Source organism: Bos taurus, chromosome 11 (assembly GCF_002263795.3).
Source record: "Bos taurus isolate L1 Dominette 01449 registration number 42190680 breed Hereford chromosome 11, ARS-UCD2.0, whole genome shotgun sequence".
Classification (NCBI taxonomy): Eukaryota; Metazoa; Chordata; class Mammalia; order Artiodactyla; family Bovidae; genus Bos; species Bos taurus.
This window is the reverse complement of record NC_037338.1, coordinates 92,882,442-92,909,267: the sequence shown is the minus strand read 5'-3', so window position 1 is coordinate 92,909,267 and position 26,826 is coordinate 92,882,442. Positions and strand designations below refer to the sequence as shown.

The 26,826-nt window shown below is 47.8% G+C and overlaps 1 protein-coding gene across 3 annotated transcripts in view; it reads left to right on the top strand.

Annotated features, from left to right (window-relative positions):
- The window catches only part of TTLL11 (tubulin tyrosine ligase like 11), a 269,684-nt gene that overhangs the window by 75,791 nt on the left and 167,067 nt on the right, over positions 1-26,826 (top strand). For all 3 annotated transcript variants that reach the window (XM_059891842.1, XM_059891843.1, XM_024999560.2), the window contains exon 4: positions 22,275-22,850. In XM_059891842.1, coding sequence (XP_059747825.1) covers positions 22,275-22,850 — 576 coding nt within the window. The remainder of the gene's footprint in view (positions 1-22,274; positions 22,851-26,826) is intronic.

Genomic DNA, 26,826 nt, shown 5'->3' with positions numbered 1-26,826 from the left:
ATTGTTTAATTTTCTAAACTTCAATCGGGCCCCCGGTGCATTTAGTGTTTTAAATCACAACTGTTATAATCTTGCTGCTTTGCAATACTGATCCATTATGTGGAATTTTGCGATGCATGTGATCATTAGAGCGCCATTGCCTTAATGTGTTTTTTTTTTCCCCCTCTAATGGCAAGCTTTACAGAAAAAAAAAAAAAAGAGTGAAAGAGGTAAACATTTTTCTGGGAGTCTATTTTAAAGGTCAAGAAAACCCTGCTTCCCAAAGCGAGTAAAAGGTCATCTCTCACCCTTCAATTTCTGTCCTTTCATTTCTTTCTGCAAAAGTTCTGGGTGATGTCCCCTTCATCACTTGAGTCGAGATGTCTAATTTTCTACAAGAAAATGGTGGAGTCAGTCTTGACTTCAGAGCCTGTTTCAAAGGGAAATTATGAAAATTGCTCTTGCCTGTACCTTCTTTCCTCATCGCCAAAGAAACAAAACAAAAAAAAAAATCTCTCCTGCTCTTTCGCTCCACTTCCTTTCTGTGTAATTGCTTCTTGGAGGAGGCCTAATGAAAGGAGAGGCAAAGGAGAGATTCGTGTTCAGAAAGGGGCTGTAATCGAATTCTCTGGCCTCGTTAATAAAATCGCTCTCTTGTCCTTTCCTGTCACCCAGACATGGCCCCCTGCTTCCCCCCTCCTTCTGAAACTACCCCCTACATTTTCTAGAAGCATCAGAAGAGTAAGATACAAGCATTTCTTTGGCTGAGATGGATCTAACAGCAGTGTTTCTCTACCCTCTTGGACCTAATGGCACCTTTCTATTTTTGTTCAGTGTCTTATTTTGATGAATTTCAGGCTTACTGGAAAATTGTAAGAACGATATAAAGAATTTTCATACATCCTTCACTCGATCCCAAATATTAACATTTTTCCACATTTACGTTCCCTCTCTCTCCCTCTCCTCTTTGAGAAGATGTTGCATATCTGATGTCCCTTTATCCCTAAACTCTTCTGCATGACTTTCCTCAATAAAAGAGTGTTTTCTTACATGACCACAGTGTAATGATCAACATTGTGAAATGAATATTAAACCGACACTATCAGCTAGTCTAATCACATCCAGAATTTACGTGGGTTTGGACCATCGTCCCACTGTTGTGTAGCACTAGAAAGTTCCCTCTTCGCACGTTCCATCTCTTTGTCATATCTGGTTGGCCTCCTGGAAGCTGAAAGAGCTTCTTTGCCTCTCTGTGTGTTTCATGACATAGGCATTTTTGACGAGTGCAGGTTAGTTACTAAGCAGGCTGCCCCTCCATCTGGCTTTGTCTGGGGCTTCCTCGTGGTTAAACTGGAGATATGCATGTTCAGCAGGACCAGTGCAGAAGCAGTGCTATGTTTTTCGCAGGGGTATCATCTCTGGGGGTGCATGATGTCAGCGTGTCTTATTACTGGTGATGTTAACTTCAATCGTTTGGTTAAGGCGGTGTCTGCCAGATTTCCACTGAAAATTTACTCTTTTCCCCCTTTCTAATAATGTATCTTGTGGGAAGATGCTTTAAGACTACCTACTATGCTATTACTCCTCAAACTTTCAAATCTAGTTTTAACCTCTGTTAATGATCCTTGCTTGAATCAGTTATTGTGATGGTTGCCAGATGGTGATTATATAATTCCATCATTCCTTTAACACTTGTTAGTGGAGTTCCTACTGTAGGGAAGAACTTGACCTTTTCATTTATTTAACTATGTATGGAGCCTATTGGAGAAGGTAATGGCAACCCACTCCAGTACTCTCGCCTGGAAAATCTCATGGATGGAGGAGCCTGGTAGGCTGCAGTCCATGGGGTTGCTAAGAGTCGGACAGGACTGAGCGACTTCACTTTCACTTTTCACTTTCATGCATTGGAGAAAGAAATGGCAACCCACTCCAGTGTTTTTGCCTGGAGAATCCCAGGGATGGCGGAGCCTGGTGGGCTGCTGTTGATGGGGTCGCACAGAATTGGACATGACTGAAGTGACTTAGCAGCAGCAGCAGCATATTAGTGTGGACTTATGAAATTTTATTTTATTGAATGGATTGCAATCCTTTACTATTGTTATTTATTTCGATGGTCAAATTATCCAAGATTTGGCCAGTAGACTCCTGTGTCCTTTTAGCAGTTCCCGTGATTCTCTCTCTCTCTCTTTTTTTTGGGGGGTTGTGCTGGGTCTTTATTGCAGCACGTGGGCTTCTCTAGTTGCAGCGCACAGGCTTAGTTGCCCTGCAGCATGTCGAATCTTGGTTCCCTGTCCAGGGATTGAACCTGCATCCCCTGCATTGGAAGGCAGATTCTTTACCACTGCCCCACCAGGGAAGTCCCTCCCTGTGACTCTTTTGGGCAATTTTTTTTTACTTTTGCCCCAAAAAGATGTTCCTGCAGGCTTTTCTTCTGTTTCTGCCACAGCAGCCTTGAAATCATCCAAATCTCCAAGGAGCCAGCCCTGGTTTCTTCTGGTGAGTGCTAAGCGTGCTTGCTGCTAATAGCACCCTTTTCCTTTTATAAAAAATATTTTGTGACATCCCCTTTACTATCCCAAAATGAAATACAATCAACCTACACACATAGAAAAAACAATCAAACTCCCCCTAAATAATTCTCTAAAACAGAAAATAAGGAAAAGTTCTATATGTCATACATTTTAATAAGTAAATACCTTGGCACCATTACACTGAACAACACAATGAAGTGATCAAATGCTTGGATCTACCTGCAATGAATGCATTTGGATATAAGAAAATAAGACAATTTGATTAAACATACCCGCTGTCTCCCCTGCTCTCCCTCTGTGTATGTATGCGTATACACACACGCACACACACACACACACACACATATATATATATATCAGTTCAGTTCAGTCACTCAGTCGTGTCTGACTCTTTGCAACCCCATGGACTATATATATATATATATATATATATATATATAATGTATATATACGTATATATGGGACTTCCCAGATGGCACAGTGGTAAAGAATCTGCCTGCCAATGCAGGGCACACAGGACACTTAGGTTCGATTCCTGAGTCAGGAAGATCCCCTGGAGTAGTAAATGGCAACCCACTCCAGTGTTTCCAGTATTCTTGCCTGGAGAATCCCACAGACAGAGAAACCTGGTGGGCTACAATCCATAGGGTCACAAAGAGTCGGACACGACTGAGTGACCAAGCACACAAACACGCATATATATATATTTGAGATTTCCTAATTTTTGACATTTCAAGCTATTTTTCATAAGGAAACACTGCACATTGTGTGGGTGACTCAGATACCATAAGCCACCAAGTCATCAGTAAATAATGAACAACTCTTGACAAAAATCCCAGGGGAAAAAAACAAAAAAAAGGGCAAAGTATAATTTTCCATCTGTTTACATGAACGTTGTATCCCTGGAAAATTCTGATGCTCCATTTAAATTGTGTGGAAAATTCTCTGGGTTTGATGTGACCTGGAGCTGGGGTCTCAGCTCTTTTCATGTTTGCTGTAAATAGATCTTTCCCTTCCCAGCTGCCCGGTGCACTGCACTCACTGTGATCAGCAAACACGCTCCTGAAAATTCCCCAAACCCTCCCTAGGTGGCAGCACCAGCCTCGTTGAGAACCGTGGATCCATCTCTATGGAACAGAAACACTTTGATCCCTCTTCCTTCAAACACAAATCCTGTTATATTGCTTGAAGGTGTTTAGTTTTTCGAACAGTTTCCAGAATTATGTCTACATTACACATTACAGTTTGACCCTGATCGGATCCTCTGCCTGGGTGGGGAAGCAGCCTTAGTTCACTGCCTTGCAGGAGGGTGTCGGTGGGAGGGAGGAGGGTCTGTGCCCTCTGAGGGCACAGCCCCATCGTGCTGGCAGTCTCGTCATAAACCTTGTTCATCAGAGTATGGAGGGAGAATGCTGGTAGCCCCAAGCAGACAGAGACCTCCATTGCACAGGTGAGGAAACTGAGGCCCAGAGAGGGAGGGTGACTTGGCCAAGTCACACAGCACATCAGAGATACTGATTAGGCCTAGAGCTGAAGAAACTGGTTCCAAAGAACCATAGGGATCGGAAAGGACTTGAGAGAACTTTCCCGCTGCACCCTTCTGGGTGAATCCCCTCTGTGCCTGGGCAGGTTATCATCTTCAGAAATGGGCAATTTGATATTTTTCTAGGCGGTTCATGCCACCTTGTGACTGTTCTAGGTTTTAAAACACTCCTGCTGCTGCTGCTGCTAAGTCGCTTCAGTCGTGTCCGACTCTGTGCGACCCCATCGATTGCAGCCCACCAGGCTCCCCCGTCCCTGGGGTTCTCCAGGCAAGAACACTGGAGTTGGTTGCCATTGCCTTCTCCAATGCATGAAAGTGAAAAGTGAAAGTCAAGTCACTCAGTCGTGTCCGACTCTTAGCGACCCCATGGACTGCAGCCCACCAGGCTCCTCCGTCCATGGGATTTTCCAGGCGAGAGTACTGGAGTGGATTTTCTTTTTAATAAGTACTAGAGGATTATTTCCAGTTTTATTTTGTTTTGATTCTGGAGCGTCTTTCTTTCTTTGGCTGCGTCAGGCCTTAGTTGCAGCATGTAGGATCTTTGATGGGACACAGACTCAGTTGTTGTGGTACACGGGCTTAGTTGCCCCGTGGCAGGTGGGATCTTCCAGGATCAGGGATCAAACTCATGTCCCCTGCATCAGAAGGTGGGTTCTTAACCACTGGACCACCAGAGAAGTCTCGTGAGTTGAAACTTTTCTACGTCCCTGCCCCCACTGGATAAAGTTTTCCCCTCGTGGTCCCATGGAACATGTATGTTCCCCATAGACCCTATGACAGCCTTTCCGAAATTTCAAAATGGCACCCATGTCTCCTGAGCTCTCGGTCTCTGGCATTGTACTCAGCACTGAGATTATTGTGGTGAACATGCTGGGCGTAGTTCTTGTCCTCACGTCACCTTCAGTGTAGTAGGAAGGCAGGTATCTACACCAGTAGAGACGGAGGGCTGAGGCTGAATACCCCCGCTCCCCTTTCCAAAGTGGTCTCGTGGAAGAGCTTGCATCCTGGAGCCGGCCACACCTGCAGTGGTGCCGTTCACAGCTACACGTGTGGCCTTGAACTATCTCCATGAAATTCAGACAAGGACTGCCCTGTAGGGCTATTGGTCGATGAACACGAGATGGAGGGTTAAATAAGAACGCCGCATAGCACCTGGCAGCAGATGCTCAAGAAATGGTCACGTCTTTCTCTTATTCTTTCCCTTCCCACTGTGTGACATGCTTGAAGCGACTTCTAGATCTTTAGACAGGGCTTAATGCTTGGAATAAAATGATTCATCAGAGTAAAGCCACTCAGACTTGTCTCTGCTGCTCCTGACCTTTATTAGATAACCGTGGGGTACTTCCAGAATGATACAGGCAAAACACTGACCAAGAGATGATGCCTATTTGGATTCAAGTCGAAGGCAAAAAAATAGATGGACTCTCAGATTAACTGTTGTATGTTTAATGTTATAATACGTATTGATTCCTGTCACCCTTAATTAATGTCACCATATCACCATATCTTATACACTGAAATTATAGTCGGGGGACTTCCCTGGTGGTCTAGTGGCTAAGACTCCACACTTTCAATGTAGGAGACTGGGTTTCCATCCCTGGTCAGGGAACTAGATCCCATATGCCACAGCTAGGACCTGGTGCAGCCAAATAAAAAAAAAAAATTACAGTCAGTTCACATTATTAACCTGAATATATGTGAGCTGCTCCGGTGTTCTCCAAGTACGCTATAATTTTTAAAGTGTTCCCTGGTCACTGGAGTCTGGGAAATCCTGGACCAGAGAGGTTTATTCTACCCCCCATTTGATGGGTGAAGATATTTATGCTCTAGTGTTAGAAACCCTACTATTTCTTAGACATAAATCTCTGGGCTGTTTAGTTTATGGGATTGTATCCTGAGATCCTGAAAAGCTGTCGTGTTGAGGTTGCAGGGTAGCTGTCCTGACTTCATGGGTCATAGGTGAGGCCTCCCCTGGAGAGGGCAGTCTTCTCCCCCTCAACGTCAGGGGATCTGTTGGCCAAGCCTCTGAGGAACCTGGCTGTGCTCCTAGGTCATGAGAAGACACTGTCTTCTGCCAGCTGAGAGCCCATGGAAGAGCCCTGTCATGCTGGGATGAGAGTGTCTGTAAACAGAATGATCTGTTAGCTCGTCTTTGTGTTTATTTCCCTCCTCCTCTCCCTGACTCATTAATAAAGTCTTTGAGAGGCTGGTGGCATCTGGGCTTTGGGGGAGCTGAGGAGGGTTAGAGCCCACACTTGGTTCAGAGCACTAAGGGGGATCAAACTGTCCCCTCCTGTCCGTGGTGGGGACAGTGACTTGTGAGATATCCCCAAGGGGAAGGTGGATTTGGGGGAACAGTTAGGGGAGCTTGTTCCCACCTCCACCACCCCTCTATGGTTCACGAAGGAAGCAGAGAAGTTTCCCACCAAGGTCAGGAAGGGGGCACTGGGCCAACAGTACCAGAAGCCCATCCAAGAACTTAACCAAAGGTCCCGTTGTCCAGGCCACCTGGTATACCACTGAAGTAAAGCAGGGAGGGAAATGGTATTTATTTAAGGAAAAGTGGCTTGTGGAGCTGACCTCTAGGGGCACAGTAGGAGTTTCTTTGTAAAACTCTGCCCAGCTTGCCTTCCAACCATCAGGCTCACTTAGAATGCCACAGCGCTGCAGAGTGATCAAAGGTGTGTAAAAGTAATTCCTTGCATGTCAACACTATCACACTTCTTGAAATTTAAACCTGTGGCTGAAATCCTGGGGCTTGCAGGAGGTCTCCTTCTCACTCTCCTGGTGTGAATCATCAGGCCTTCCTGGGCAGGCACTTGGCTGCCAGGCCAGGTTCTCAGAGGAGAGTGGCTTTTTGGTCGGTTTCCATTCAGCACGCTTCCGGTGGAGTCAGCACCGTCACCCAGCAGCATCAGCACCTCACTGCTGTCCACGGCCAACCAGCCACCCGGAGCCCGGTGGGCCCAGCGACAGACACCGTGCCATCGGGACTTCGGGAAGCAAGCGCCCAGGCTCACGGCCCGGGTCCCTGGAGTCAGCTCAGGCTTCCCTGCCTCCCACCCTCGCTGTTCACTGTTTTTCCCTCCTGATGTTTTGACGTCACTTCCTGACTGTGATTCACAGGGCTCTTGACTTCTCTGAACCATAGGCCTTTTATTTAACAATACACAATCATGTACGTACACAAAAGATACTAAAAAGACTAAAACAAACAAAAAAATAAAAATATTTGGGATGAAATGGGTGAAGGTGGTCAAAAGTATAAGCTTCCAATTATAAAATAAGTAAGTCCCAGGGATATAATGTACAGCGTGGTGACTGTAGTGAATAAACTGTATGGTATATTTATTTTTTACTTTATTTTTTAAACTTTTTATTTTGTGTTGGCATGTAGCTGATTAACAAACAATGTTGTGACAGTTTCAGATGAATGGTGAAGGGATTCAGCCATGTATTGTATATTTAGAAGTTGCTGAGAGAGTATATCTTAAAAGTTTCATCCCAAGGGGAAAACTTTTTTTAATTATGTAAGGTGGAAGGTGTTGGCTAGACTTATTGTGGTGATCATCTTGCAATATATGCAAATATCAAGTCATTATGTGGTGGCTCAGACAGTAAAAGAATCTGCCTGAAATGCAGGAGACCTGGGCTCAATCGCTGGGTTGGGAAGATCCCCTAGAGGAGGGCATGGCAGCCCACTCCAGTATTCTTGCTTGGAGAGTCTCATGGACAGAGGAGCCTGGTAAGTTATAGTCCATGGGGTGGCAAAGTGTCAGACACGACTGAATGACAAAGACTTAACTTATGCTGTACTACCTGGAAGCTAATACACTGTTGTGCGTGCATGCTAAGTCGCTTCAGTCATGTCTGACTCTTTGAGACCCAATGGACTGTAGCCCGCCAGGCTGCTTTGCCCATGGGATTCTCTAGGTAAGAATACTGGAGTGGGTTGCCATGCCCTCCTCCAGGGGATCTTCCCGACCCAGGGATGGAAACTGCGTCTCCTCCGTCTCTTGCACTGGCAGGCGAGTTCATTACCACTAGAGCCACCTGGGAAGCCCAATATAATGTTGCATGTGATTGTGTTTTAATTTTTAAAAAGCTTATAAGCCTATAGTGTTTCCAGTAGTCATGTATGGATGTAACAGTTGGACTGTAAAGAAGGCTGAGTGCCAAAGAATTGATACTTTTGAACTGTGGTGTTGGAGAAGACTCTTGAGAGTCCTTGGACTGCAAGAGATCCAACCAGTCCATCCTAAAGGAAATCAGTCCTGAATATTCACTGGAAGGACTGATGCTGAAGCTGAAGCTCCAATACTCTGGCCACCCAATGTGAAGAACCGACTCATTGGAAAAGACCCTCATGCTGGGAAAGATTGAAGGTGGGAGGAGAAGGGGATGACAGAGGATGAGATTGTTGGATGGCATCACCAACATGATGGATGTGAGTTTGAGTAAGCTCCGGGAGTTGGTGATGGACAGGGAGGCCTGGTGTGCTGCAGTCCATGGGGTCACAAAGAGTCAGACACTAATGAGCGACTGAACTGAACTGAAGAAGCAATAGCTCATAAACTGAAAATTTGATCGTCTTTCCCTCTTAAAAATAGTAATAACGAATACTTGCATAGCACTTAGGGCTTCCTCGGTAGCATAGTGGTAAAGAATCTGCCCGCAATGCTGGAGACTCAGGAGATGTGAGTTTGATCCAGGAAGATGCCCTGGAGGAGGAAATGGCAACCCCCTCCAGTATTCTTGCCAGGAAAGTCCCATAGACAGAGGAGCCTGGCAGTGTAGAGTCTATGGAGACACAAAAAGTCAGACACAATTGAGCATGCCCATGCATGTGACATTCAGTATATGTCCAGCACCATATTTTAAGACACCTTCACATGCATGAACTCATTCAGTCCTCAAAACATCCCCATCATATGGATGGGGTAAATATATTATCCCCATCACATTCTTGAGGAAAATGAAGCAGAGAACGTAGATGTTTTGCCCAAGAACACAAAAAGATAAAAAAATAAACCAAACAGAAAATTCAATATCCATAGATTTCTCATAGCATGGTTGTGAAATTAGGTAAAATAATTAATGTAAGGCATACAGTAAGTGCTCATAAATGGTCGTTTGTTGTTGTTTTTCTTTAGTTGCTAAGTCATGTCCAACTCTTTGCAACCCCATGGACTGTAGCCCGCCAGGCTTCTCTGTCCATGGGATTCTCCAGGCAAGAATACTGGAGTGGGTTGCCACTTCCTTCTCCAGGGGATCTTCCCAACCCAGGGATTGAAACCTTGTCTCCTGCATTGCAGGCAGATTCCTTACCACTGAGCCATCTGGAAAGCTCAATGTGGTAGTCATTAATATATTATTATTAATTATATTTTAAAATGTGAAGTGGTGAGCTTTCCTCTAGGAACTGATATATGAATCCTGCAAGATGGTACAGTTTAGCAGAGAGAAGAAGGATAGCCTTTGGGGATGTGAACCCACACCTGGGTTCAGATCCTGAGCCCCCCAGGGTACAACCTCTTTGACCTTGGGGAAATAACTTACCCTTTAAGTCCCAGTTTCCTCACCTGTAATAGGGGGGCAATAATTGCATTAATATTAGTTTGGACCGTATGAAATTGCTGATAATCCATATGGCTGTTTTTGACCTATAAAAATAGCAATTTCCTTACCCTTTAATGCCTGACTCATGGGGTTGCTTGTAAGGACTGAAGAGCATACACGGGACCACTCAGGACGGAGCCTGTTTTGCCGGGCCTCAGGTGACTTAGGAAGCTCTTCCAGTATTACAGGTGAGGAATTCGAGAGGCGCTGAGGTCTGAATGATGTGTAAAGGAGTCAGAGTTGGGGGACTACATGGGATGGGGAATGTGGAGGAAGGTAGGTGCTAGGGTGACTCCCAGGTTTCCAGCTAGGGGACACGGTACCACTTACTGATGCAGGAAGCACAGCAGGCGTAGATGTGAGGAGAGAGACAAAGGGTTGGTATTGGCCACATGGAATTTGTGATGCCCGTGGAGATGTCTAATTCTATGGGGCTGGAGCCCACGGACAGAAAGCCAGGAGTCACCTGCATCCAGGACGTATGGAATGGAAGTCCTGGGCACAGCAGAGATCACCCAGCGTGGGCATTTAAAGTCCTGTTTCCTGTGATCCCGGACCAAACAGAACCGCGGTGAACAAAGTGAGAGGGTGAGTCGGGTTCCAAAGAAGTTCCCTTCTGGGTGGGGACAGGACGGGGCAGGAGAACCTAGAGAGGTAGGAGTCAAGTTCTCTGCCCTGGAGGAATGAGCGGTTGAGTTAACTCAGCCTTTTTTTTTTTGAGGGTCTTGGAGCGTGTAGGGGAGACCTCTGGTTACAAAATATAAAAGTGAAAATATCATTGCCCATTTGTAGGCTTGGATCTCATGGATACATCCCGATGAGTCTAGCCTGAAGCTTGGCGCTAATCAGTCCTGCAAACAGCAGTGCTGTTTTAGCCTGAAGAGCTGAAACATCGGAGGGAGGACATGGTCTCAGTGTTGTAAAATGAGTCATTGATCTTCTTGCATTTTTTTAAAGTTCAGTGTAAAGTGTGGCAAGAACGCCAGGGGCAGGACTATGGTGCTGGGAAGGAGGAAAAGCTAGGGCTGGTGGCCTGAGGCCCTTCTGATGATGACCTTGTCCCGTCTGTATCTGGAAGTAAGCTCAAGATTATTCAGTCCATTCTTTAGCAGGAAACCCTCAGTACTGGAGAAATGTGTTTAGATGGCAGGGGGCGCTTACTCAGCAACCCAGGGTGGTACATTCCAGGTGGGACCAGCTGGAATGCTTCTGGAATCTCAGTCAGAAACTGTGGGGAAGAGAGGAAATGGGGAGGGGTAAGGCCAGTGAGGCCAGGGGTGACCCACACAGGAGCATGGGAATGTGAGGCTGCCGTCCAAGGGGAACAGCCAACAGCTGAGGGTCAGAGACAGGTCACCAGGGGCAGCGCGGTGCACGGCGCCCGCAATCGTTCAGACTCCAGCCCAGAAGGTCAGGGATGAGATGGGAATCAGAAGGGTGATCAGAATATGGAGGCAGAATAATAACATTGAAGTCAAGTGAAATAACAAAAAATGATACTGTGTTAAGTACGAAGGCAAGACACTGTTTAATCCTCACAGTGGTTGTAGGAAGCAGGCCCTGTTCTTCCAGATTTATGGGTAAGGACGCTGGATGCAGACAGGTTGAGGAGCTTGGCCAGGGCCGTCCAGCTCAGCGGTGGCTCGGAGACGCGAGCCCATGACCTGGGCTCTGCCGCTCCCCACAGACACTCAAGCCCCAGGGACCCAGCGGAGGTGAAGGTCAGGCAGCCTGGGGGCCCCCGTGGGCTCAGGGACCCCCAAGTCCCATAGGCTCATCCTCGGCCAGCCTGGTTAGAGCCCCCCATGCCGGGGGGATGAGAGTGGCGGGGAGCGGGTGGGGAGGCCAGGCAGCGAGCTGGCTGTCCCTGTATTCGCCCCCCACTGCCCCCCACTTAGCTCCAGCAGTAAGGAGTTGGATGCTGTGGGCGGACCTGAGAGGAAAATGGGCAGTTTCACAAAATGACTGGTTCCTTTCTATTAAGCAGGTTTTATAGTCCCAGGTGTGTTCTATCCAGAGTGGCTTTCTGATTGCTTGCTAATGATGGATAGATTACGGCCCACATAAAGTTGCTGTTCACTAAAAGTGGGATCCGTTAAATTGCGTTGACAACAAGCTGGGTTTGGGGGAAAGCTGATGGAGAGGATCCTGTCTTGTGAGCAGAAGTGCTCTATCCTCCTTTGCAGTCCAGGGATGCTGTGTCTGCCTCCCAGGTAAATGGGACACCATCCTCAGAAGAAAGGGCAGGAGAGCCAGGGCTGCTGCCTCTGCCTTCTTGCTGGGTGACTGCTGGCTTCAGGCTTGAGTCTCTGGTCCTCAATTTTCTCGTTCTCCCCAGGATGGAGATTCAAGGCTTCAATAAGGTGGTCTGCCTGGAAAGCAGTGAAATTTATTATTAATACCAAACAAACGTGATGTTACTATTCAGAGCGAAGAGAGAGGACTTACTCCTAAGGTCTCTCTCTCTCTTTTTCTTTTTCTTTTTTTTGACTTTTTATTTTGTTTTGGAATATGGCCTATTAACAGATAACCTTGGGATGGTTTCAGGTGAACAGCGAAGGGACTCAGCCGTACATACACCCAAGGTCCCTTCCCAAAGACCTCTTCAGGTGCTGAATCCATTAGGGTAGAAAGAACTTTGGGTTGAAATCTGGAGGCTTTCTGTTTTAGTTCTGCCTCAAGCACTGGCTGTATGGCCCTGGGCAAGTCCCTGGTTTCTTGTTTGTAAAGTATATGTGTGTATGTGTGTGTGTGTGTGTGTGATGGTTCCTCTCTGGGGGTGGAGGCAGGCCGTGAAGGCTCAAGGGGGCTCTGGGCTGTGGAAAAGGCCTCTTCTTACCATGGGGGCTCCAGCAAGGCCCTGTCAGCTGGGCTGACACTTTGTCAATTATCACACAATGTCACTTTCCAGTCCCACAACCTCTCTCTTTCCTCACTTTACCTATTAAACCAAACATTCAACTGCTTGGAGTTTTCCCAAAGGACGTGGTTGTCACGGAAAGATCTCAGACTTTAGACTTGGCTGTGTGGCGGCAGCTCTGGGTCTCCACCTCTCTGAACCTCAGTTTCCTTGTGGGTTGTGAGGATTCAGGAGATCATGGCTATAAAGCAGAGAGCACAGGGCATGGGTTCTACAAATAGCTGTTTCCCCTTTATTTTCTTTCTTTCTTACTAGAATAATCTTGTTTCTTTCCGGAGAAGCTGGTTTATCTGGCAATCTGTCAACTAGATACCTATTAACTAATGTCCCTGGGGCTCATAAATGCCATTGAAATCAAGCTTCCTAATAATTTCACTTCAGAAAATGTTTCTTGAGCACCCATGGTGCTACATTCTGGGATTAGTGAGGAAAATAAGGCGTGGTCTTGATCCTCAATGAGCTCGTGGGAGAGAGAACACGATAAATAACAATAATAGCCCACCATATGTTAGCCCGGGCAAGTCACACGTTTAACTTGTGGAATCCCCTCAACTGCCCCATGGCGGAGGCGCTGCTGTTACTCCCATTTGCCAGCTGAGCAAACTGAGGCACAGAGCGGTCAAAAAACTGTCGAGGGTTCCACAGCTAGGAAAGGGCAGCGCGCTGGGCTTTGGAGCACTGCAGGCAGAGTCTGTGTTCTTAGCTCCCACGATAGACTTAAAGACGCAACTATCGAACACCATAGCTCTAGACTTAAAAGACACACAGGCAGTTGCGTTACAGTGTGATGGAGACGTGCTGGAGACGGGTTAGAGGTCACAACCATAGGAGCACAGAGGACAGACGCAAGGGACATTCTGCCTGGAGGCTCCTAGGGCAGGAAAGGATTCTCAGAGGGATCCTTTGAGCTGGGCCTTTGGTGCTGAGCAGGAGCCCTGCCATCGAAGAAGGGGGAGGAAGACTTAGAGGTAAGGATTAGAGGTGTGGAAGAGGGATGGGCAGAGCAGGAGGGGCAGGAAGTGAGGCTGCTCAGATGCCAGGAGCAGTTCTGCCCAGGGAGGAGGGTCTTTTAAGCCACTCCATTTTAAGGAGTTGCATGGGAGTGGTCAGCTGTACATCCTTGGGAATAATTCATATTATTTCTTTTAAGCTGTTCAAGTAAACCCCAAACACTCATCAGTGATCAAAACCAACAGGCTTTTCTTTTTTTGGTTGTTGTTGTTTGTTTTGTCTTACCATTTAGGTTTTTCTCAATTCAGTCAGTCAGTTCAGTTGCTCAGTCGTGTCCAACATTTTGCGATCCCATGCACTGCAGCATGCCAGGCTTCCCTGTCCATCACCAACTCCTGGAGCTTGCTCAAACTCATGTCCATCGAGTCGGTGATGCCACCCAACCATCTCATCCTCTGTTGTCACCTTCTCCTCCTGCCTTCAATCTTGCCCAGCATCAGGGTCTTTCCCAATGAGTCAGTTATTCGCATCAGGTGGCCAAAGTATTGGAGTTTCAGCTTCAATATCAGTCCTTCAATGAATATTCAGGACTGATTTCTTTTAGGATTGACTGGTTGGATCTCCTTGCGCTCCAAAGGACTCTCAAGAGTCTTCTCCAACACCACAGTTCAAAAGCATCAATTCTTTGGCACTCAGCTTTCTTTATGGCCCAACTCTCACATCCATGCATGACTACTGGAAAAACCATAGCTTTGACCAGATGGACTTTTGTCAGCAAAGTAATGTCTCTGTGTTTTAATATTCTGCCTAGGGTGGTCATAGCTTTTCTTCCAAGGAGCAAGCATCTTTTAATTTCATGGCTGCAGTCACCATCTGCAATGATTTTGGAGCCCCTCCAAAAATAAAGCCTGTCACTGTTTCCATTGTTTCCCCATCTATTTCCCATGAAGTGATGGGACCAGGTGTCATGATCTTAGTTTTCTGAATGTTAAGTTTTAAGCCAACTTTTTCACTTTCCTCTTTTACTTTCATCAAGAGGCTTTTTAGTTCCTCTTCACTTTCTGCCATAAGGGTGGTGTCATCTGTGTATCTGAGGTTATTGATATTTCTCCCGGCAATCTTGATTCCAGTTTGTGCTACATCCAGCCTGGCATTTTGCATAATGTACTCTGCATATAAGTTAAATAATCAGGGTGACAATATACAGCCTTAATGTACTCCTTTCCCAATTTGGAACCAGCCTGTTCCATGTCCAGTTCTAACTGTTGCTTCTTGACCTGCATACAGATTTCTCAGGAGGCAGGTAAGGTGGTCTGGTATTCCCATCTCTTTAAGAATGTTCCACAGTTTGTTGATTATATCTCTTCAAAAGCGAGGGAGTGGGAAGATGTTTGACAGGTGTAGTAAGAGTACCCCCGCTCCCAGTAACTGCTAGGCTGAGCAGTTTCTTTGGATTCTCTTCCTCCAGTTCAAGATGTTCCCCATCTGAGTTTAAAATTGGTGTCTCAGGCCAGCCAGCCAGCAGTTCTTATTTTTGCTAATGCCAGGAGAGTTGCTATATCAATATTAATCATCTGCATGAAATATTGAACAATGTGGTCCTGTTCTGATGAATAGTGAGGGGCTTATGGAGGAGGTGATAGAAAATCTTAAATTGGCTTTGTGGCTGCAGGTGCTCAATGGATAAGTCAGTCAATGAGATGAACTCCTCACCCCCCTCCCCACCAGGACCCACTCCTGTTCCTGAGTTCCCCGTAAATCTGTAAGTGGCACCAGCCCTCCACCCCTTCACCTCCATCCAGCCACCAGCTGCCCCTGAATCCACCTCTGTCCCATTTCTGCATCCCAATCCCATCGCCACTGCCCAGCTCAGCCCCTTGGGCCTTGGATAGCCCCATATCTTCCTGCATCTAATCTTGTCCCCATCAAAGCATCCCCCCTCAGATGCCAGAGTGATGTGTGTTCTAGGTCACCCAGCAGTTTAAAACCCACTGGTTGCCTACAGATCATGTAGAAACACAAGGTGTTTGGAGTCTGGAATGAATCCTGCTGTCTCCTGCCTTCTCAAAACTCCACTGCTACAGCACTCTGCCTGTTCTTCCCCTGGGCCTTACCTGGCTGCCTTCCACCATGCCCCTTCCTGCCTGGCCCTCAGTAACCTAGCTGCAGACCACCGCCTCCTCTCCTGACTCAGAAATTGCCTGGTACATGGTACACTGGGAGGAGGAATTTGCACCCCTCCTTCCCCCCTCACCCCCCATCCCTGCCCCTGGCCACGTGAGGATGGATTGGCTGAGACCGGGAGGGGCTGCTCCCTGCCCCTGCCCGACATGTACTGTATAACATCTGCTTGTCTACCAGAGTCTTGTTTTTTGCTGCCAAGCTGCTCCCTGTGCCTGCGACACCAGGGGTCTCGGTTGCTAAGATTGGATGCAAATTCACCCGAGTGACAGAGGACCGCTGTCACTGGCTTTGACGTCCCCGCTATCGCAGACACAGTATTTCTTCGGCAGTTGTCCCCTTACCTGCCCCCTCACTGCTAATAATGTTTTGTGGCTTGGTATTCCGGTGGCTGAATTTCTCTCTCGAAATAGTTTAGCCTGAGTGCCTCCGCTGCCCTGCCGACTCCTTCAAGTGCATCACAAATCTCCCATCCGGGGTGGGGTGGGGGGGCTCATGATCCCGTAGATCATCCCTGTGCGCTGATCACCGCAGCCCTGCCTCAGCCCTCCTCCTCTGATTCACATCACTCGCGTGTTTGTAACACAGCCTTCCGCTGGGTGATGTCAAGATAAATCATTGTTCAGAACCCGTTAGCTGGCGGGAGCCAGGGACCTCAGTGTGACCCCCTTTATTGTATAGGTGAGTACAACAGAGTCTAGGAGGTCAGGTGACTTTCTTACGGTCACGCAGTCAGATGTTTCCTAACTAAACTGGGACTGGAATCCAGATTTTCTGTTTTTCACTTCAGTACTCTTTCTAACTCACCGAAAACTATTCCCTTTTTTTTTTTTTCAATGAAAAAATTTTAACTCAAAGTGGTAAGACACGTGTAACATAAAATTTACCATCTTAGCCAGTTTAAAGTGTGCAGTTCAGTGGTGTTAAATATATTCATATTATTGTATAGCTGTAACCATCATCTATCTACAGAACTTTTGTCGTCTTCCCAAACTGAAACTGTATACATCACACAGTCACTCCCCAGTCCTCCCCCTTCCCAGTCTTTGGTAACCACCTTTCAACTTTCTGTCTCTCTGAATTTGATTGCTCTAGATACCTGATTCAGGTGGCCCTAGTGGTAAAGAACCCGCCTGCCATCGCAGGAGACATAAGAGACTCAGGTTCCATCCCTGAGTCGGGAAGATCCCCTGGAGGAGGGCATGGCAACCCACTCCAGTATTCTTGCCTGGAGAATCCCATGGACAGAGGAGCCTGGCGGGCTACAGTCCATGGGGTCACGAAGGGTTGGACACGACTGAAGCCATTTATCATGCATAGCATACAGGTACCTCATACAAGTGGAACCATATAGTATTTTTTCCTTTAGTGTGATGGCTTATTTCACTTGGCACAATGTCTTCAAGTTTCATTGTAGTGTATGTCAGAATTTCCTTCCTGTTTATAGCCGAATTATACTTGACGGTATGTACATACCACATTTTGTTTATCCATTCATCTGTTGATGGACACTCAGGTTTCTCCCACGTTTTGGCTAGTGACAATAAAGCTGCTATGGACATGGGCGTACAAACATCTGTTTGCCAAGAGCTATCCTTTATGAAAATATATTCAGAGACACTTGCTGCTACTGGTATTTTTTTTTAATGGTAAGTTTGGAAAAGAACAACAGCAACAAAAAACCACCTTGAAGAATACAAACGTCACTAATTTTACCTGGTATGTATCTCCTGTATTTCATACTCATGTTGCCCATAATTCTAAAAGTTTTATACAGACAGAGGATTTTAATTGAGGGAGACTTTTTAACAATCTGTGTATTAAGGAGAACACCTGAAGTGTTTGTAAGGGACAGACAGCGTGAGAACTGAGCATGACCTTGGCTAACCATGGCGTTCTCGAGATTCTATTCATTCAAAGTATGAGCTTACCTTGACAGTACTGCAGAGAGAGATTTTTGTGGTGCTTCTTTAAGACTGTGTGTGTGGATCCTAAGCTGCTCCAGTCGTGTCTGACTCTGTGTGATCCTGTAGACCATAACCCACCAGGCTCCTCTGTCCATGGGATTCTCCAGGCAAGAATACTGGTTGCCATTTCCTTCTCCAGGGGATCTTCACGACCCAGGGATCGACCCTTAGCATTTTGTAGAGTGCTTTTGTTGTTGTTATTCAGTAGCTAAGTTGTGTCCAATTCTTTGTGACCCCATGGACTGCAGCACCCTGTCCATCTCCACCTCCTGGAATTTACTCAAATTCATGTCCGTTGAGTTGGTGATGCCATCCAACCATCTCATCCTCTGTTGTCCCCTTCTCCTCCTGCCCTCAATCTTTCCCAGTATCAGGGTCTTTTCTAATGAGTTAGTTCTTTGCACCAGGTGGCCAAATGACAAGAGTCACATTTTGAATGGGGGGCCGGGGGTCGGGGGGGTGAGTCTTTCCTGGTCACATTTCTTAAATATCCACTAGGGGGCAGTAAAAGACATAACAATTTTCAATAGCGCCAGCGAGTGCCTGGCAATCTGGTCTCCGGGTTCTCTGCACAGCTCTCTCGGTTCTCTGTGCACAGTTACAAGATAATGAATTTCACATGCAAGGGCATGTGTGGGTGAAACTGGTGATACCGTCAGCTGTAGCCCAAGTGCAAGTTTTTCTCATATTCTGGCTAGCATTAATGCGTAAAACTTCATTCAGTATGTGGGGTCCAGATTGCATTTTTATTTAATTCATGTTAGCCCAGTGATTCTCAAATGGAGTGAACACCAGAATTACCTGTCATGCTTTTTCTCAAATACGTATATGCTCAGGTCTCATCCCAGATCTGTTAAGTCAGAATTTCTGGGCCTGGGGCCTAGTTATATAGACTATCTTTAGATTCTGGTCCGTGACTTCTTGCTAAGAACCAATGCGTTCGTTCTTTAATAACTTTAATAACTGGGGGGAAGAGGTCACCTTTGAGTAAAACCTCTGAGGAAAGTGAATGTGACTTCTAGAATTTTTTTCTCTTTTTAAAATAGAAGTTACTGAAGGGGCCTGGTGGCTTGGGGAATGACATTCAGAACAGCTATGAAGCTTTCCCATAAATAGTGCCTATACTGGAGCAAGCCAGGAGCCCAGACAGAAGATCTGGAACTGAGGCAGGCCTGGCAAACTCAGGATCTATGATGACAGTTCCAAGAAGGACAAGCTCAGAGGCCAAACTCTTCAGTGTGTGGCCATATTAAGAGAATCTTTCCAATAGCATTCAGGGAAAAAGAGACCTTTTTTATTTTGTCAGAGATAAAGATGGCACAGAGAACTTGCTGTGAGGTCAGAAGGCTTCAGTTCTCATCCCGTGTGTGTGTGCTAAGTGGCATCAGTGGTATCCGACTCTGTGCGACCCCATGGACTGTGTCCCGCCAGGCTCCTCTGTCCATGGGATTCTGCAGGCAAGAATACTGGAGTGGGTTGCCATTTCCTACTCCAGGGGATCTTTCTGACCCAGGAATAGAACCCGCGTCTCTTAGTTCTTCTGCATTGGTTGGGGTGTTCTTAAGCACTTGCACCACGTGGGGTGCCCCAGTTCTCATCCTAACCGTCCCCATAGCCAGTTAGGGGACCCAAGGCCACTCATGTCACCTCTCTGAGCCTCCACTGCTCCGTTTGAATTATGAGAGGATTGTGTGCCATTGATCTCCGAGGATCGTTCCAGTTCTAAAGGTTCCATGATCCTGTTGGTATTAATAATCTTGATTTGTATGGTACTACCCTGGCAAAGAGCAGAAGAAATATTCAGTAATGCAGTGAATGACAGAGACTATTGACCATGTAGTTTAATTTATTTAAGGCATATACAGTGAATTCAAAGGAGAAAATATTGTGGCCAATAATATATTGAACTGTTAGTATCTTCAGCATAGCAAAAGCTTTCCAGAGGGAAAAATTACCCATTAGTGCAAACCTGACATTTTTCACTTCTTGATCCATAACTGCCATTTCTCCTGTACGCTTATATTTACTGTAAAGGGCCAAACGTATGAATGCTTCAGATGAATATTAAATAACTACATAAGCGTCAAGGTCACTGTTGCGAGGGAGGCTAGGTGGAGGGCCCTGGGAGGCCAGCATTGATCTCCCGTGAAGTTCCATCCTCAAATCCTGCTGACGAGGGGAAACAATGGATGTGGACCATTATTAAGGCTTTAAGTGTTTCCTCCATTGTTAACGATCTTTTACAAGCCCGGGGTAACTGATAGCGCCCAAGGAATTGGCAAAAGCTTCACTTAGAAATATAGGGTGGTCAGAGAGATAAGTAAAACCCAGAGCACAGATGTCCTGGGTTGGGCTTATGCAGCAAAGGTGTGCGGCCAGGCAAGTCCAGCGCTGGGGCACGCCGGCTCAGCTCTGTTAAGGTTCAGCAAGGAAGGAAAGCTCTCTCTCGGGCTCTTTCAAGGCAGAAGCTGCAGAGAGTAAGGGGCTTCTCTGGCGGTCCAGTGGTTAAGACTTCGCCTTCCAATGCAGGGGATACCAGTTCAATTCCTGATCAGGGAATGCAGATCCCACATGCCTTGCAGCTAAAAAAAAAAAAAAAACCAAAGGATAAACTAGAGGAAGGGGGCTTACCTGGTAGCTCAGTGGTAAAGCATCCGCCTGCCAATGCAAGTAACATGGGTTCAATCCCTGATCTGGGAAGATCCCACATACCTCAGAACAACTAAGCCCGTGCCTCACAACTTCTAACTTTGTGCTCTAGAGCCCAAGAACCACGACTGCTGAGCCCACACACTGCAACTACTGAAGCCCTCACGCTCGAGCCAGTGCTCCACAGCAAGAGAAGCCACTGCAATGAGAAGCCCACATACTTCAACAGAGTAGCCCCCGATCACCACAGCTAGAGAAAAGCCCGTGGGCAGCAACGAAGACCCAGCAAAGCCACAAATAAATAAAAACCCAGAGGCAATAGTGTGACAATTTCAATAACGACTAAAAGTGGTCCACATTAAAAAAAATTTTTTTTTTTTTAGGCATTAAAAACTTAAAAACAACAGCAACAACGGAAAACCAGATCCACCTTTAAATTTCCTCCAGCTCCCCTCCCCTAGAGAAAACCTCTCAAGGATCAGACAAGTGTCTGGGGGAAACTGGGTGTGTGTGAGTGGTGCAGAGTCAGGCTGAGTGTCTGAGCCGGTCAAGCGCCCCAGGTAATTATGTGGGTGTCCTGCTGACCTGGAGCTGGGAGGAGAGCACATCTTAGGATGACGGAATCTAGTTTCAAAAGGTCTCAACAGATCAAAGGATTGAGTGAGTCTACCAGATGAACCTAATGAGAGACACAGAAGCTGAAACCAATGGTTCCCGTGCGCGAGCTCGCTGTAGTGGCGCGTTCCGCCCTGTGCACATTTCAGTTTATTTCCTCTTTACAGTGATCCGGGGAGGGGGAAGGTTTTATATCCCCGTTTTTAGAACGAGGAGACTGAGACGTGGAAGTACAGAGGACGGTGCACACACCTCAGAGCCCTTGATCTGGTTTCAATCCCGGTTCTGCCCCTCAGTCTGCCAGAAAGTTACTTCATCTTTAAAAAAAAACAGCAACACTATAATCGCTTTAAATAAAGACTTTGGAGTTTCTTATAAAGTTTCAAAAAAAAAAAAAAAACAAAAAACCAACCAAACAAACACAACCAGCAACACCTAGGCTTTATGGCTGCCTTTTATGTGTCAGCTTCAGTGGGCTTCAGCTTTTGCATGTGTTCTCATTTAATCCTCAGAACAATCTTGCTCCTATTTTACAGACGGAAAAGACACAGATAATTTATGTAACTTGCATGGGGTCACACAGGAAGTAGCAGGGCGGGGATCTGAGCCCAGACAGTCTGACTTCCAGGCCTGCGTTCCCTGTTTCCTATATTATGAAAAGGGAACAACCGTATGTTCTGCGAGGGCTGGATGAAATAACTTCTGTAAAGTGCCTCAAATAGTCCCCACACATAAGTGAAGTGAAGGTCACTCAGTCATGTCCGACTCTTTGCGACCTCATGGACTATACAGTCCATGGAATTCTCCAGGCCAGAATACTGTAATGGGTAGCCTATCCCTTCTCCAGCAGATCCTCCCAACCTAGGGATCGAACCCAGGTCCCCTGCATTTCAGGTGGGTTCTTTACTAGCTGAGCCACTAGGGAAGCCCGAGAATACTGGAATGGGTAGCCTATCCCTTCTCTAGCAGATCCTCCCAACCCAGGGATCGAACCCAGGTCCCCTGCATTGCAGGTGGATTCTTTACCAACTGAGCTATCAGGACTTGCGCAGGGTGATAGCTAATAACCAGCCAATACCTGGGGTTGGAACCCCGGTCTCATGATTGCAAACTGGCCGCATTGAAAGGAACAAGATCGGGGGCCATTTGGGGGTCACTGTCTCAGTGCCTGGCACAGAGTTACCTCTGGCAGGTGCTGAGTGAGTCCTTACATAGGTGGGGTCATTCTGCACTCATTCACCATTTGCCAAGGTCCTGCTGTGTCTCGGGGACCAGAGGGGACAGGAATATGGTGCTAACCATCCTTTTTCTCCCTCCAGGTTCGAATGGTGAAAGATGGGGACCCCTCCTGGAAGCCCACTTTTATTGTGAAACCTGACAGTGGTTGTCAGGGTGACGGAATCTACCTCATCAAAGACCCCAGTGACATCCGCCTGTCAGGGACGCTCCAGAGCAGGCCGGCGGTGGTCCAGGAGTACATCTGCAAGCCCCTCCTCATCGACAAACTCAAGTTCGACATCCGTCTGTACGTCCTGCTAAAGTCTCTAGAGCCCTTAGAGATCTACATAGCCAAAGACGGACTCTCTCGGTTTTGTACGGAGCCGTACCAGGAGCCCAACCCCAAAAACCTGCACCACATCTTCATGCATTTGACCAACTACTCCCTGAACGTCCACAGTGGGAACTTCGTCCATTCGGACAGTACTAGCACGGGCAGCAAAAGGACTTTTTCTAGCATTCTCTATAGGTTGTCCTCCAAGGGTGTTGACATCAAAAAGATCTGGTCCGATATCATCTCCTTGGTGATCAAGACCGTCATTGCCCTGACTCCAGAACTCAAAGTGTTCTACCAGTCAGATATACCCGCGGGGAGGCCGGGCCCCACCTGCTTCCAGGTAACCAGCGCCAGTTCCCAGCCAGTTCTTGGCCTTGACCGGGCTCTCCCTGGTCTCCTGTGGGGTGAGGGATGGGGGCGGGGTGGTCAGAGGGGTGGAGGGATGGTTGCCCGAATGGGCTTTGGTGTGAAAGCAGGGTCCAACTTTCTGCTTTCTATTCGCTGGCTGTGTGACTTGGGGCAAGTTACTTCCATTTTCTCACCTGTAAAATGAGACTAAGAGTAAACCTCCCTTAAAGGATGCTTGTAAGAGTCAAATGAGCAGTATGGAAAGCCCCAGTGCCTCCCGTTCATTCTTTCTTCCTGTAGTTTTCACCAGCTGCTTAGCAGGGGCCTGGCACTGTTCGAGGTACTAGTGAGACAGGAAGTCAGGTCCCTGCTGACTGATGCAGAGAATCTGTGCTCTTGTGGGAGATGAATAAGTTAAAGAGCAATTTGTATAGGGACTTCCCTGGTGGTCCAGTGGTTAGGAATCCACACTTCCAGTGCACGGGGCCTGGGTTCACTACCCGGTGGGGGAACTAGGATCCAACATGCTGTGTAGAATGGCCAGAAAACGGAAAAAAAGCCATTAGTATGAAGTGTCACGAGTGCTGGAATAGAGGAAACACACCAGGAAACATACCAGGTGCTGTGAGATTGTGGGGCCATCTAACATTTTCTGAGTGGGAACAAGGGTGGTCTGGGAAGACTTCCCAGAAGTAGCAGCAGTTAAACTAGGACCTGGAGTAAGAGTTAGATGGAGCAGGCTAGACTGGAGAGGGCTGGGGAGACAAAGAATCCTGCGGGAGACATGCTTGCAGCCCCAGATGTGAGTCTGGATGGAGGGTGGGGTTTGAAGCAGAGACATGGAGGGAGATGAGGAAGTTGAGGTGGGAGAGGTCGGTGGGGTAAGTCATGGAAAGCTGAGGGCAATGGGGTCCATGGGAGGGTGCCCAACGGGCACAGATGCACTCAGGTTTGCATGTGACAAGGACCAAACTGGCCACAGGGTGAAGACCAGATTGAGGGGAGGCTAGGAGCAGGGTTGTGGGGAGAACTGGTGAGCTGAGTGCTTTCCTATGACCAAGAGAGGATGCCAGCTTGGGTTGTGAAGGGCTTGGTGGTGTTGGAAAGAACAGATGTGAGAACCATGGTGGTGGTGGTGGTATAGTCGCTCAGTCATGTCTGACTCTTGCAACCTCACAGACTGCAGTCCGCCAGGCTCCTCTGTCCGTGGGATTCTCCAGGCAAGAATGCTGGAGTGGGTTGCCCTTTCCTTCTCCAGGGGATCTTCCCAACCTAGGAATTGAACCTGGGTCTCCTGCATTGCAGGCAGATTCTTTACTGACTGAGCTTTGCAGGAAGCCCATGTGAGAACTATGAAAGGGGTCAAACAACCAGACTTGGTGATTGGCTGGGGCTGGGGGACAGTGGAGAGACCGTGGCGGGAAAGATGCAGGGAACCCAGACCAACTCCTGGCTGGCTTAGGTGCTTGGATGGATGAAGAGAAGCCGCCGGAAGGGGGCCAGGCTTGTGGGCAGGAGTCAGGAGTTGGACTTGAACATGCCTCTGAAGGGCCTGTGTGACATCCAAGTGGGGAGGTTAGGTGGACATTGGGCATCTGATCCTGGAGTACAGGAGCGGGAGGGCTGGGCGGGACAGAGATGGGGAGCATCAGTGTTCAGATGGTCATGGGGCCGTGAGATGCTGCAGGGTGAGCAGAGGCCAGAGAAGACCCCCTTGGGCACCGCCATTCAGTAAGGGACAGGGTGATGTGTGGAGCACTGGGTCAGCCAGTGGGCAGGGAGGAGATGGACACGGGGGTGGTGCATCCTTCCAGGTCATTTGGCCATGAAGGTGGTGGGGGGAGACCTGGAGTCTAGGTGCTTGGTGGGGACACAGTTTCCTGCAGATAAATTGGAGTAGGGAGCAGATGATACGAAACACCACCTCTGGGACCCCCGTGATCTAATCTTGAAGCAGTTAGTATATAAGAAAGAATACGTGGAACATGTGTGTAACCTATGAAGCAGAAGCACGAAACCATCATCTCCAGCCTACCTCCCAACCCAAGGTCCCCAATTATAGTGCTGCTCCCTGATCCCGTTCCTCACCCCGAGGTAACCATCGTCCCGAATGTTCTCGTTATCATTTCCTTGCTTAAAAAAAAACCTTTTATTATATGCGAATATATCCCTGAGGAATATATGGTTTTGCTTGTTTCCGAGCATCATAAAAACACTGCAATCACGCACATAGTCTTCTGCCACTCTCTTTTCGGCTCTACGTGGAGGTAGGTCGTTGGTTCGCTTTCATTTGCACGGTTGTACATCCCATTGTAAATACGCATGATTTGTTCATCGGTTCTTCTATCATTGAACGTTTGAGTTGTTTCTAGTCCTTTAAAGGCTGTGGCAGGAGAGACGCAGGTAGCGTGGAACAGGAAGGGGGAGGGGGAGGCAGCGGGGCGGCATCTCTGACGGAGAGGATGCTCGTTCGGCAGCAGGAGAGGAGGCTGGCCCCAGGATACAGCCCCAGATCCAGAGAGGCTACCCTAGTAGTGGGCACCAGTCAGCGGGCTTTCTGGGAAGGCCGGTGGAAGCCTTTGACGGGGCATTCAGGCAGTGGTCAGTTTGGGGGGTGGGGTTGGGGGTCGTGGTGGTGGAGGTAATTGTCATCCAAAATCTGTCCTTAGGCACTTGGACCCCAGGCAGGATGTCCAGCTCAGCCATCAGGCTTAGGGCGTTAGAAAGGGGAGGTGGGCACAACTTAGAGGCAGGACCAGAGAAAACAAATCCTGGCTTGAGCCACAGGAAGGTGAGGGCGAAGGAGAGAGTTGCAACGTGGAGGCATCCAGGGGTCATCCCAGGGGACTGCGTGGTCACATCTGTTCGACAGTGACAGCTATTCCGGGAGCGTCATGTGGGCCCTCGTGCATGGCCAAGCCGCAGAGCCCTGGCACAGCGAGGGTGCAGGGTGGAGGGCCAGGCCGTGGTTTTTCTGCCTGTCTTGCTGTGGACCAGTGGCATGGGGAGGCCATGGGCTGGAACCAGGGCCCCAGCTGCAGGGCAGACAGAGAGGGAGCCGCTGGTTTGGACAGAGCACAGCTGGCACATGAACCACAGGCCCGTAAGCGTTTTCCATTGCTCGACCACGCTGAGTGCTGCCAGGCCTGGGGTCGGGAGAGGAGCACAGGGCCGGAAGCAACCCTCCGGGAGGAGTTCATCCTCTTCCCGGCTGGGGGTCCCGTGGGCACGTTTCCTCACCACCCCGAGCCTCTGTTTCTTTCTCTGTGAATCACCTACACTCACCTCCTTACCTGCCATCTTGGGAGCAGTGTGAAGTAATGAGGGTGAAATCCTTTGATGTGGTATAAAGCACGTGGTGGTTTAGTTGCTCAGTCGTGTCCAACTCTTACAACCCCAGGGACTGTAGCCCATCAGGCTCCTCTGTCCATGGGATTCTCCAGGCAAGAATACTGGGGTGGATTGCCATTTCCTTCTCCAGGGGATCTTCCTGATCCAGGGATCGAACCCACATCTCCTGAACTGCATGAGGGTTTGTTACCGACTGAGCCACCAGGGAAGCCCACAAAGCATTAGATACTTGAAATCTGTTTTAAAGTACATTTCAGATTCACAGTGATTGAGAAAACAGTGTTTTGTTCTCCTTGGAGTCCTCTCTTGCTTTCTTTATCCTTATCACTTGTTGAAACACTTGTTAGTTTAGGTCTCAAACACCTGAACTAACTTGGAACCCAAAGATTTGGGGACAGCACATGGTTCTGACATGGACTTGCCGTGTGACGTTCTATAAGCCGCTTGACTTTTCTGTGCCTCCGTTTCCTCACCTACATCACAGGGTTGTCGTCCAACTCACATGAGATCAAGATGATAAAGGGCTTTGCAAACTATAATGTTTTGTGCATATATAATGCATTTTTTCTTTGTCATGGACGCCCCTTTTGCTTGTAGCCAGGCCTGGCCCAGACTGC